This window comes from Giraffa tippelskirchi, chromosome 10, assembly GCF_054371585.1.
Source record: "Giraffa tippelskirchi isolate mGirTip1 chromosome 10, T2T-mGirTip1v1.2.pri, whole genome shotgun sequence".
Lineage (NCBI taxonomy): Eukaryota > Metazoa > Chordata > Mammalia > Artiodactyla > Giraffidae > Giraffa > Giraffa tippelskirchi.
The window spans coordinates 19,789,062-19,802,260 of record NC_137284.1 but is presented as its reverse complement, the minus strand read 5'-3'; the positions used below and the strand labels follow the sequence as shown (position 1 = coordinate 19,802,260).

Below are 13,199 nucleotides of genomic sequence, written 5' to 3'. Positions count from 1 at the left end.
AACCTGCACGGCCCGGCAGTTAACGGCAGCTTGGAGGAGTTTGCGGCCCGTGCGCCTGCGTGAGCTGTGAGAGCCTAACGGAAACCTGCGGTGGTGCGATAGCCGCGCCGCGGGACTCGGTGCGGACGACGGATGTCGGCTAGGCGGGTAAGCGGGCAAAGGAGGGTAGAGGTGGTAGGCGGGCCCCCCCAGGGCCTCCCGCCCGCCCACGGCTGTAGAGATGGGGCTCTGAGTAGCGAGGAATTGGAGTCTCCCTCCCCTGGTTGCCGGTCCCCCGGGCGCTCGGTGCAGAGCCCAGGTGTGCGGCCTCCGGAGGCATGTGTGAGCGGCGCTGTGCGTGCCCCCGGCGCGCCCGAACCCCGAGGTCACGTTATGTTCCCATTCCGGTCCACTGCCCGCCGGGCGGCTGCAGCGGCGAGGACCCCAGTGGTCCGTCCACCCGGCTCTGCGAGGTGACCGGGCCTTGGGGCGGCGGGACCCGTGCCCGCGGAGGAGTCAGCTTCCCCGGAGGCTGGCCACACCCCGGGCCAGCTGGTGCGGGCTCTTTGTTGTCATTGTGAAGGGAGAAACCTCCTCTCCCCTTATAGTTGCTTTCACTTTTGTCAAATTCTGGATGTTACAGTTCGAGGAACTCTTTGCCTAGTGAGGATAGCGTATAGAATTGAAGAACCTTATAGTTCTGCCCCAGAATGAAAACAAACAAACCTTTTTTTCTGGGTTATAAAAGTTATACAGTCTCATTATTTTTAGAAATCCAAGCACTGTTAAATACATACTAAAAAAGGAAGAAAATACTCGAGATTCTATCACCCACACATTAAAAAAAAAAAGTTCATATTTGGGTTTACTTCAGATATTTCAGTTCAGTTCAGTCGCTCAGTCGTGTCCGACTCTTTGCGACCCCATGAATTGCAGCATGCCAGGCCTCTCTGTCCATCACCAACTCCCGGAGTCTACCCAAACCCATGTCCATCGAGTCAGTGATGCCATCCAACCATCTCATCCTCTGTCGTCCCCTTCTCCTCTTGCCCCCAATCCTACCCAGCATTAGGGTCTTTTCCAATGAGTCAACTCTTCGCATGAGGTGGCCAAAGTATTGGAGTTTCAGCTTCAACATCAGTCCTTCCAATGAACACCCAGGATTGATCTCCTTTAGGATGGATTGATTGGATCTCCTTGCAGTCCAAGGGATTCTCAAGAGTCTTCTCCAACACCACAGTTCAAAAGCATCAATTCTGCGGCGCTCAGCTTTCTTCACCATCCAACTCTCACATCCATACATGACCACTGGAAAAACCATAGCCTTAACTAGACAGACTTTTGTTGGCAAAGTAATGTCTCTGCTTTTAAATATGCTATCTAGGTTGGCCATAACCCTCCTTCCAAGGAGTAAGCATCTTTTAATTTCATGGCTGCAATCACCATCAGCAGTGATTTTGGAGCCCCAAAAAATAAAGTCTGACAGTGTTTCCACTGTTTCCCCATCTATTTCCCATGAAGTGATGAGACCACATGCCATGATCTTAGTTTTCTGAACATTGAGCTTCAAGCCAACTCTTTCACTCTCCTCTTTCACTTTCATCAAGAGGCTCTTTAGTTCTTCACTTTCTGCCATAAGGGTGGTGTCATCTACATATCTGAGGTTATTGATATTTCTCCTGGCAATCTTGATTCCAGCTTGTGTTTCCTCCAGCCCAGCGTTTCTCATGATGTACTCTGCATATAAGTTAAATAAGCAGGGTGACAATATTCAGATATTTACGTGACTGTAAAATGTATTTATTTTGAATATAACAAAGCATTTTCATTTAAAAAGCAGATCATGCCTCAGTCCCTAGTAGTTTAGGAATAAGACATTTGATTCATATCAAATGTAGACATGCATTATCACTTTTAATGGGTGCATAATATTTCTTGCTGTGGCTCTACTATGCCATATTATTTAACCTGTCCCCTAATGGATGGACATTTGTTTTTCTAATTTCTTCATCATCAGAAAATAATATGGTAGTGGTTACTTGCACACATATATGCTTGCATTCTTGTCCAGTTTATCTCCTTAGAATAATTTCTTGGAAATGGATTGTGGCTTAGAAATGATGGTACAATTTAAATTCTGGTTCAGGGTGGGAGGGAGGCTAAACGGGGAGGGGATATTTCTCCACACTCTGCCCTCCATTAAAAAATCTTACCAATCTAAAAGGATAGCTTAATGTTTTTATTTGCATTATTCATGAGATGGAACTTTTTATGTTAGTCATGACTTCTTTGATAAATCATCTGTCTTTTCCCTATTTTGGTGTTTGTACCTTTTAATAGCTTTCTAAGAGGAATGTGAATTAGTGATTTTGAACCTGTTATAGTATTTCCACTAGTCGGTTGTGTCTTTGGATTATGGTTGTCTTTTTTTAGGGTATTTTGTTTCCTTTTGTTCTAATATGGCCATGCTTGAAGCTACATGCTTCCCTTCCAAGAAGTAGAGGAATTTGTTGTAACTCAGCAAAGTTTAGAATCTTAACTAGTGACCCAGCCCCTCTTCCAATTTAAAACCCTTCCCTTCCACCCTTGAAATCCTTTCATTTGTAACTAACTCAACGTGAACACTGATTCTGACTGATTTCAAATTTTGACAAGGTACTGCTGGGTATTTTGATTGATAGTATCTGTATTTATCTACAAAATATAAGCTGTTCTAGCTTCTGTGTGAAAGTTTCCCTATAGGTAAGGAGGAAGGATTATCAATTCTTTATATTAAAAAAGAAAGAAAAAACTGACAGCGACTTAGGGATCTTGCTAAATTATATATTTTATTATTTGCAAACACCTATCTTCATACACTCAAGAAAAAGTGTGCAATAATTTAACTGCAAAGAAAACATGCTAATCATAGTATAGTACACATGCCATTAAAAAAGTCACTTTGGGCTTTAGTGTTGGAAATCCATCCAGCCCAGTGCCCTGTTCCATTTCTGTCCCTACTTTCCTCTGTTCTGTTTATCTCTTCAGTAGGTAGTTTTGTATTGTATGAACACTGAAATGGATGTCTAATAGTTCTTGCAAAGCACCATTTTATTTATATATGTAACATATACTTACGTGTTATGTATATAAAATCTTGTTTAAACTTCACAACCTATTGAAATAATTGTTTTCCAAAGTAAAAGCTAAGCCCTACTTTACTTCTCACATTCACTTAGTCCTTACCATGGGTCAGACTTTGGAGTTTGTACATTGTATTGTACAATACAGATAATTCTGCAAAGTTACATTTGGGGACTTCTGATTTGCTTCATCTGTGATGACTGTCCTGAGTTTTTCAGAAGGCAGCTACCAAAAATAATGTCACTAAATCCGTATTCTTCTAGATTTGATAATACATCTTGTTAACCTTGAAAGGATTTCACTTAAGATCAAAGACCCTGATCCTCTCTCTTTTGCTTCTACTATAGACTCTCCTAAGCATGGCTTTTTAGTTAGTTGCTTTTTGTCCCATGTATCATTTTTTAGAGTTGATTTTTAATTTTTTTTTGATTCCCTAAACTCTGTTCTTTTCCTAGGTTTTTTTGTTTTTATTTACTTGAAAACTAATGCCAGTGAAAGTACATTGAAATAAGGCAGAAAGTTGAAAAAAATAAAATGCTTTGGTTCTTATATGTTTAAGTGGGAATATTTTGCTACACTCCATGATTATGCTAAAAACAGAAGGATCTTTACCTTAAAATTAAAGGAGAAAGACCATTTGTGGCCCACATAGCACTATTAATAGATCGATAAGCTTCATAAAAGATGCTGTGTTTTATCTACTTAGGTCATTTTCACTAAACCAGTTTATCAAATATATAACTAAGTTCTGTGTTTTTAAGTTTGACACTTGGGCAAAGCTCTTTGAGAACTCAGATGAGTAGTATCATTTGCTTTTAAGAAGAACAGCACAACAAATCAGATACTTGTGGGTTCTGGTTTTAATGAATTTGAACACAAGGCACAGGTTTCCAGGTGTATGTAAATATATGTCCATTTAAAAATTTCTTCTTGCTTCTCCCACCTCTAGTTCTTCTGGACAGGAATGAAGGAATGTTTAAACTTTCTTGTTCAAGAAAGATTTCTTTAGCCTAATGGTCTTTTGTTGCCTCCTAGATCTTGGTGAGTTTTCTGTGGTTAAATGATGCTTTTAAGTTCTGTATCAACACAAATTCTCTTCGTTGGTTTCTCAAAAACAGTATTTTCTTCCTCTAGTGTGTCACTACAGTCCCTTTTGGCTTTTGTTTCTTCCTCATGGAATAAATGTGGGTGTTCAATGCGTCCCCTACGTACAAAATGCTGGATCCGGGATTCTAATCCTTGGCATTTAGGACGATCCATTAGGGGCTTATAAGTGCGCATTTTCACTCCTTCTACAAAGGCACTGGTCTGCTTTATGACAGAGGGCTTAACATTTCTCCATTCTATCATTCTATTCGTCTTTGGTCCTGTAATGTATACAGTTAAGCATTACAATGGATACTTTACCACAACAGAATCGCTTCCAAACTGTCTGTGAATCTCCCTCCCCCACAACCCTGTATAACTTTGGTTCCCTTCATACCTGTTCCACAGGCTACTGCAACAGAGTCCAGTCCTTGTAGCATACTATACAACATCTGAGTTTTCACAGCATGATTAGCCCATAGTTGCTGAAGGTGGGTAACATTGAACTCCTGAACCTCCCGGTCATAGATCCACTTAATATTTTCAAACTTACAGTCATACAAGACTAAAGGAAATTCCACAGCCATACTAGAGAAGAAATAGTATGAGAATACACAGCAGCCATCCAATAGTTCTTAAAAAAACAGGATTAGCTGGGTTAAGAGGAGGGGGAAAATTTTGTTAATATTGAGTATCTAACAGTTGAGAAAATATGATACCATCCCTAACGTTGAACAACTTTATAATTAAAAAAAGAAAAAGGCAGCAAACCATGGATCACTTAGTTAGGTTTGATCTACATTAGAGTAAATTTCAGTGGTAACAAGTCACCTAGAAGTGAGTTGACTTGGCCCCACCATAATGCTGTAAAACTATCTAAGGGGCCTGGTCCAGACATTACTAAAGGGATAGAAGAAAATTAAAGATAATCAGTTACATGTTCATAACATTCTACAGGTTAGAGTAAAAGCCTCATGAAGGGAGAATCAGAAACTTAGTGTTTTAGACAATGGTGGGGAGAGAAAGAATATTTTAAAATATATTCTAATATATCTAAGGGCAATAGCTGTTTTTTTGGGTGGGGGGCAGTATGGGTTTGTGTTTTTAACTTACCTATATTGAGGCTTCTGGGGGTTTTTCTCTATGTTCAGCAGCTCATCAATAACCTCTGGCTTCTCCATTCCTTGGCCAATCAGAAAAAGAATAGCCATCATACAGCGGACCTGATGATAAAGGAACGCCTGGCCAGTCACTTCAAACTGGCATAACTGAAAGGGTTCTTGCCATTTCTCCTCGGCCAGGTTCTGGCCCACTCGCTGTACTTGAGCAGACAAGACAGTCCTCTGAAAATTAATCACCCCGTTGGCTACATCCATTTTACATAAGTTCCTAAAATCATGTGTGCCAACATACTTCTGAGCTGCATAGTTCATGGTTACAATGTCTAAGTTAGCACAAGGGAAAAAATAGCGGTAGGTCCGCTCAAGACAGCTGAACCTAGCACTGAAGCTAGTTTCTACGGGAGCCCAGGCCAGCACGCGGATGTCTGGAGGGAGCACCCGATTGAGAATGTGGGTATAACGGATCTCGGTAGCCGCATCATTGACTTCGTCTTTTAAATTAAAATCCTCAGAATCCCTGCCCTTTGGAAAGTGAGAACGTAGGTCAAGAGAAATCACCTGTGAAATTAAAGAGAAAGATATTTAGAGATACAAATAATCTGAATTCTCATATGTACACCTAGAATATATTGCTATTGCTTGCTTTGCGAAACAGTACAGTGGCCCTTACCTGTCCAAAGGCACTAACTCCTTTGTCTGTTCGTCCACACCGGTGATAGTTGGATGTCTGCCTGTTTTCTACCAGTCGAGTCTTGGTTAGAGCCTCAAACAGTTTCTCTTCAATTGTATTGCTTGTGTTTTCCTGACTGGCAAAGCCCTGATATCCCCAGCCGAGATAGGCGATCTTTAGAGCTACATGTCTTCGACTGTGAGCACTGAAATCAAAGGCACGCTTAGCTTTTCCCCCAGCTCCTGGAGAATTCTCTCTAATGTTTGAGCCCTTGTTGGCCTGTTCTTTTTTAAGTCGCTCTACCTCCTGCTCGAGTTCCTGTACTCTTTTTAGGAGTTTCTCAGTCTGGCTTCTGTCTACATCATTTTCAGCCATGATATGACAACCTCGGGAATAAACACAAAGAGATCCACCCTATCTGAAAAGAGAAGAAAGAGATACAAGTTTAGTGCTGATTGCCTTGGTGATGTCGGTATCATTCCATTATGTTCAAACAGTATCTTAAGATTTAATTTGAGGCCTAAAGGATATATAGACATTTGATTCTGCCCAGGGATACATATGGGTCGATCATCTAGATATTACTCTTTTCCATCATGTCTGGTCAATTCACAGTGGGAAAGGAAGGTAGCGTCAAAAAAAAGAAAAAAGAATCCAGCTAGCATTGTTAAGATTTAAGTAGTCAGAATTTAGGGGAAATGTAGATTTCATTTCTCTATTCCTCATGAGCTGAGATGGTGGAGGACTGATGTTATTGATATTTTTCCCCTAAAACATTTCCTTTTGACTTCTCTTTATATTCATGCTATCTTCCAATCATAAAATCTTTTTATATGGAGTTTTATGTCTACTCCAAGTTTCTGTTGCTTTCTAATATTGCAGATAAAATTAGTGCTTGGGATGGGTGGTATGTTCTGTCATCTAAAACAGTTCTGTCTTAAAGGTGGTGCAATAGAAGCTGGCCCAGTGGAAGAAACTTGTGAGTGATTGTACTTCATATTGGAAGTAGAATCTGGAATCAAGATTTTCCCCCTAAAGCAGCTTTGATGGCACAAAGAAGGTAATTAAGCATCAAGATCTTTTTAAGTCAAATTTAATGCACATTCTGATAAGAGATTTCTGTACCTCTAGTAGTTAAAATTGTCACGCTGGAAAATAAAGTCACTCTGGATCATATAATTTAGATATCAGTGTTGAAATTTCTGACATGTTGCAATAATCTGAGGACAACTGTACTACATCTGTAAACTGGGACAGTACTAGACAATCTTTGACTGATGGTTACTTAAAGTCTAGGTAGCTCATTTAGTTTTTTGCTCTTTGAGTTTTTATATCTATGATAGATTACAAATTTAAATGTAGAAAATGAAACTATTAAAGTATTAGGAGAAAACATGACATAACCTTCTTACAATCTTGAAGTAGGAAAGGCATAAGTAAGGCACTGCAGAAACCCAAAAAATGCAACCACCTAAGAATATGTTTCTAACAGCAAAATGTCAGAAGTTAAATAACAAACTGGGAAGAAATAAGACTCGTTTTTAAGAACAAAAATAAAATCACTAAATTAAATCACTCAGGAACAGGTTGAATAAATTATGGTACATCCATACATTGGAATTCCATGTACCTTGAAACAATGAAGTCAGTGTTACTTCTGACACTGACACAGCTGGATCACTAAGACTGTTTACGATTCGGAAGAGTTCCTTTATGGTATAAAAATGTGCATATGAGTATGGAAAATTACTGGAGAAATGATAAGAAGCTGCCTTTGACAGTGAAACTTGGTTTGGGTGTGTGTGGGGGTCCTTGCTTTAAACTATATATGTATTAGTTTTTCAGCTTAAGAAAAATATCAGAGATACAAGAATAGTGGGCAGTAGATACCTATTCTAGATCTAGTCAGGAAATTGGCATTGGGTGTTGGTTTGGGTACTTAAAGTACTTAAGCATAAGGAGTGTATGCATGTGATGGTCTTTTGGATTAAATCACTCTCACACTTAAAAGCATGGACTCTGAACCCAGACTGCCTGAGTTAGAATTCCAGCTCAACCACTTACTAGCGCTGTAACCTTGGGCTATTTAATCTGTCCATGCCTCATGATACTCATCTGTGAAAAGGAGTTTCTAAGAGTACTTATCCCACAGCTGTGAGGATTACGTGAATTAATAAATGTAAAGCACAAAAAAACAGTGCTGGGTACATAAAGTGTCCCTCTTAAGTACAAGTTAGATAATGTACATGAAGCATTATGCCCCATATCATTAGTCTCTTGAGCTTTTCTTATGCCAGAACCCACCTATTCTAGGAGCTACTAAAGGTGCCAAGACTTCCAGGCAGTAAAATTGGGAGTGATTAAGAAGAGCCTGGAAATGAAAGCGGGTTAATAAACCCTGAGTTGAGCTAATGCCTGCAAAATCACTGCAGATGGTGACTGCAGCCATGAAATTAAAAGACGCTTGCTCCTTGGAAGAAAAGCTATGACCAACCTAGACAGCATATTACAAAACAGAGACATTACTTTGCCAACAGAGGTCTGTCTAGTCAAAGCTATGGTTTTTCCAGTAGTTAATGTATGGATGTGAGAGTTGGACTATAAAGAAAGCTGAGCACCAAAGAATTGATGCTTTTGAACTGTGGTGGTGGAGAAGACTCTTGAGAGTCCCTTGGACTGCAAGGAGATTAAACCAGTTAATCCTAAAGGAAATCAGTCCTGAATATTCATTGGAAGGATTGATGCTGAAGCTCCAATACTTTGGCCACCTGATGTGAAGAACTGACTGATGCGAAAGACCCTGATGCTGGGAAAGATTGAAGGCAGGAGAAGGGACGACAGAGGATGAGACAGTTGGAGGCATCACCGACTCGATGGACCTGAGTGAGCAAGCTCCAGGAGTTGGTGATGGATAGGGAAGCCTGGCGTGCTGCAGGCCATGGGGTCACAAAGAGTCAGACATGACTGAACAACTGAACTGAACTGAGTTAATGCCCCTCCAAAGTGCTCCCTTACTGCCTGTACTAACCTGTATTTTACCATATACTTAACTGTTGTACTTAATGACTGTTCTGTTTCACTGCTATAAAATAGTACATAGGAAGGGAAATGTTTTTGAGCTGGGAGTTTATTATCAGAAAACTAATTGGTGATTTTCTCTTACAGAAGGTCTTTCAGTATAGGGGAAGCAGTGGAGGAACTCGTGGGACCTGGTGGACAAAAATGGGCTGATATGGATCCAGAAGAACGAATGTTAGTAGCTGCTAAAGCTTTCACTCATATCTGTGCAGGCCACGGTGAGGGAGATGTCAGAAGAGAAGCCCAGTCCATCCTGTATGATCCCTACAGTAAAGCCTCAGTAACCTCAGGAAAGCGACCTACTTTTCCTGCACGGCTGCATTATCCCCATATAGAAAGCAATGCCCCTTCAGAAGCAGTCTCAGAGACCTCCCAAAGACTCCGAAAGCCAGTTATGAAGAGAAAGGTGCTGCGTCGAAAGCCAGGTGGGGAAGTATTAGTGACGGATGAGTCGATGATCAGTGAATCAGAGTCCGGTACAGAAAGTGACATGGATGTCGGGGACTTAAGACAAAGGCTGATAAATCTGCAGTTCCAGGAAGACAGGGAATCTCCAGTTGATATTTCACAAAAATTTAGTCTACCACGTGAATACCAAGGAATTTCTCAAGATCAGCTCATTTGCTATCTACGAAGAGAAGAAATGGGCCCTCCAGCTTATGAACAAGACCTGATTGTTGCCAGCCGGCCCAAGTCCTTTATCCTCCCAAGGCTGGACCAGTTGAGCCGAAACCGGGGCAAGGTAGACCGGGTAGCCCGCTATTTTGAATATAAACGAGACTGGGACTCCATACGGTTACCTGGTGAAGATCATAGGAAGGAATTACGCTGGGGTATCCGAGAGCAGATGCTTTGTCGTGCAGAAGCCCAGTCCAAGCCTCAGCATATATATGTTCCAAACAATTACCTAGTGCCAACTGAGAAGAAACGATCTGCCCTTCGCTGGGGTGTTCGTTGTGACCTTGCAAATGGTGTGATGCCCAAGAAACTTCCCTCCTTCCCTCTTTCTCCTTCTTAAGTCTTTTTTTTTTTTTAACTTGTCTCTCCTTTCACAGGATTGTTTGCAATAACCTGGTTCTTAGTATCTCTCCTTTTATTTAAATAGAAACAACTAACTCAAAATACCATGGAACACAGAGTAAGGACTTCACCCATCACTGGTCTTTCCTAGGTATATGTCACGTTGGTATCTGCTACTTAACTTCCAAATGACCATCAAATCTAGCAACTACAAGAAGAATCATGCCAGAAAAACAGACCTAGGCTTTCTGTTTTGTCTTAGTGAGCAAAGCCAGCACTATTCGTTTCATGAACTTGTTACCTTTGGCCAATGTGAGTTGCTGTTTTTATCAGTGTGTTTTTAAAGTTGCTGAGCAGTAAGCTTATCTATTAAAGACTTCTGGAAATTTGTGAACTTGACCTTATTTTCCCTTAAATATTTTCCAAAGGCAATCTCAAACCTAGGTTATGATTCTGCTTCCAATCATACTCTCAGCGCCTAAATGAGAGCCAAAGGGAATGAACAAAAACCTGCCCTTGACACACAAGTCTACATGAAGGAACAGCAAGGTAACCTTTGTTACTAAAGGAATACAGTAATTCCACCAACCGTGTTAAATGTTTTTTAATAGATGCTCAATAACAGCATGATATCACATGCAAGGTTCTAACCCAAGTTTTGTTTCAGAATTATTTCAATAATATGTTGCCCTCCATTTGTTACTTCTGGAATACCATACTTTTTATAATTTACCTCTGAGATTTTCTTAGAAATCATGTCTGTCATTTGAAGGCTATTGCCACACTGCAACAGAACTTCAAACTACTAGCAGCTGGAGCCAGATGCAGACATAATAACCAAAATGAATCTGGCCTGTTAGGGTACAGACCAAATCACTAACTGAGCTCATCTGAACTTGGATCTGTTTTTGATTTCTGGTCCAATAATATCTAAACCTGGAGGTTGTGAGATTTAGCATTTAAGACAGAAGAGTGACAGCAAAAATAGTTTGCTTGTTCAAGGGAAAAACGGCCATGTAACAAACCATTACTATCTGCTAAAATATATTTTCTCTGTAATATTTAAGTTACATCATTCATTCACCCAGTTCCATTGTTAACCATTCATCAGGGAGAGAAATAATCAATGGCTCAAAGATACATGAAGCAGTCTCAGAGACTAACATTCACTGCAGATAAGTAAAAACTGCAAACTGTCCAACAATAATGAATTAGACATTAGCCATTGGAAATATATGGGAAGCTAGTAGAAAAATGAAAATTAGATCAAACAAATAGGCTGCACGATCTTACTGCACACACAAAGCACAAGGAAAAATCAACACACCTAACTCCAGGTAGTGGGATTCAAGGTAGTTTGTACCTCTTTTTAAAAAGTTAACAGCCACATAGCATTTTTTACATACAAATCAGTTAGAAAAAACTCCTAATTTGCCTCTTCATATATTTCTCAAAGCCCAATATTACCTACCTTATTAAACCAATTAACTAGACCAAAGGTATTAAACCGGTAATAAGACATTTTTGGCAAAAGAGAACTGACTCAGTACAGCTTTCCCCAGAATACCACCTCCCCTCCTCAGGGTGAAGCGCAGTGGTTCTCAAGCAGCCGTGTAATACCAGGAAGTGAAGTGAAAGTCGCTCAGTCATGTCTGACTGCGACCCCATGGACTATACGGTCCATGGAATTCTCCAGCCCAGAAAATTGGAGTGGGTAGCCTTTCTCTTCTCCAGGGATCTTCCCAACCCAGGAATCGAACCCAGGTCTCCAGCATTGCTGGCGGATTCTTTACCAGCTGAGCCACCAGGGAAGTCCAAGAAAGGGTCACCAAATTATCAAACCAATTTTCAAATTTAGGGGGAAACTTGCCACACCTCCCCACTCCACATACTACCGGAATCTCCACTTCTACTAATATTTGGTTTCATGAGGGAACGAATTCTGAGGCAGAAGAGACTACATTCCGCACTCCCTGGGCCCTCAAGAAATCGAAGTAAAGAAGCTCCTAACTGCTGCACGTTTCTGACAACTGCTCCAAGAAGCACCAGACACAAAAACACAGGGTCTTTAGCGAGGTTCCACTTCCATACTCAGTGCTTTCCTGAAAAGATCAAGGTACAGAAAAGGGAGCATAGGGGAAATGAGAGAAATGTCCACCTGTTTGTCCATCTGTTCGTTTCTCTTTGTAGAACCCAGAAAATAATTCACCCCCTAAAATCCGCAAACTTACCTTCCGGTTGTCGGCCACGCAGCTTTTCTCAAGACAGGAAGCTGTCACTTTGCGTCTTCTACGTGCTCCTCCGGGGCCTCATGGGAAATGTAGTCCACCTTTATGGGCGACGTAGTTCTAAGAGCTGGGAGCGCAGGTTTAACATTGAAATCTGCCTAATGTTTTGTAGTGCGGCCACTATCTGTGCACCTCCAACAAGGCATGATCTGGGGCTTGCGCGAGGACAAGAATAAAAAATAAGGTAATTTCTAGTCCGCTAAAATAATAGAACGTTAAATTTAAAGAACTTGACCCGATTTTATTCGTAGTTAAATTAGTAGAAAGCTATCATTGAGAATCAAAACCATTTACAATTAGACTCCACATAAAGGGCTGAAAAGGAATGTGATCGTCTCATAACAAATGACCGAAATGTCTGAGTGACCGAACAAGGATGGGGAGTCTTGCTTCAGCACCACGGAGAGATCATAACTAGGATTTTGCGCGTTTTTCTAGAAATGCTGATTGAAATATCAAGATTCCGGTTAGAAAACTTGAAGAAAAAAAAATTCTGCTTCTTTTGTCCAGATTTAGCAGTCATTGGTGCAAAGAATCTATCCCTGATTGTGCAGGGGAAACAGTTTTCTCCGCGTTGTTTCAGCATGAGGCACGTATCCGAACTAAGGTGAAAATAAGCCGGTATTTGGAAACATGACCAGGTATCGAGTAACAGGGGTAGTAGTTAGAATTTGAATAACTTTACTTCCTCTCTGCATCTTTCCCATTTGTCCAGTGAACCTCACTCCGTCTGACTCCACTTTTCTATGCCATTCACTACTAGCCTTTCTGACATCTTGCAACGTAGCAGCAGAAATTTCGGAGGAAGGCGGACATGCGAGTTTGAAGCGGGGT

General features: G+C 40.8%; 2 protein-coding genes across 9 annotated transcripts; one reads left to right on the top strand and one right to left on the bottom strand.

Moving 5' to 3' along the window:
• Positions 1-24: 24 nt before the first annotated feature.
• On the top strand, positions 25-10,471 carry HYLS1 (HYLS1 centriolar and ciliogenesis associated). 3 transcript variants are annotated; one of them, XM_081535149.1, is made up of 5 exons: positions 25-147; positions 4,052-4,143; positions 4,597-4,679; positions 6,923-7,039; positions 9,145-10,471. In XM_081535149.1, exons 4-5 carry the CDS (start codon positions 7,026-7,028, stop codon positions 10,073-10,075), a joined length of 945 nt encoding a protein of 314 aa, XP_081391275.1. In that variant the 5' UTR covers positions 25-147; positions 4,052-4,143; positions 4,597-4,679; positions 6,923-7,025; the 3' UTR covers positions 10,076-10,471. The 3 variants fall into 3 exon arrangements, with proteins under 3 accessions (XP_081391275.1, XP_081391277.1, XP_081391274.1); XM_081535151.1 differs by lacking the exons at positions 4,052-4,143; positions 4,597-4,679 and having other exon boundaries at positions 9,148-10,471; XM_081535148.1 differs by lacking the exons at positions 4,052-4,143; positions 4,597-4,679.
• Positions 3,945-12,338, bottom strand: PUS3 (pseudouridine synthase 3). 6 transcript variants are annotated; one of them, XR_014066949.1, is made up of 5 exons: positions 12,236-12,338; positions 5,980-6,397; positions 5,302-5,867; positions 4,586-4,841; positions 3,945-4,469 (listed from the first exon to the last, which is right to left on the bottom strand). XR_014066949.1 is itself a non-coding variant. In XM_081535105.1 (5 exons), the coding sequence occupies exons 2-5, from the start codon at positions 6,352-6,354 to the stop codon at positions 4,159-4,161; spliced, it is 1,443 nt and encodes a 480-aa protein (XP_081391231.1). In that variant the 5' UTR covers positions 6,355-6,397; positions 12,236-12,338; the 3' UTR covers positions 3,945-4,158. The 6 variants fall into 6 exon arrangements, 4 of the variants coding, with proteins under 4 accessions (XP_081391231.1, XP_081391230.1, XP_081391233.1 ...); XR_014066948.1 differs by having other exon boundaries at positions 12,309-12,338; XM_081535105.1 differs by having other exon boundaries at positions 4,586-4,776.
• Between the last annotated feature and the right edge of the window lie 861 nt (positions 12,339-13,199).

Bases quoted from the DNA above. Each gene is read 5' to 3' on its own strand.
- PUS3 (XM_081535105.1), bottom strand. From the start codon at position 6,354: ATGGCTGAAAATGATGTAGACAGAAGCCAGACTGAGAAACTCCTAAAA. The intron at 5,868-5,979 runs GTAAGGGCCACT...TTAATTTCACAG, and splicing joins GAGTTAGTGCCTTTGGACAG to GTGATTTCTCTTGACCTACG. The intron at 4,777-5,301 runs GTAAGTTAAAAA...TTTCTTCTCTAG, and splicing joins CCCCAGAAGCCTCAATATAG to TATGGCTGTGGAATTTCCTT.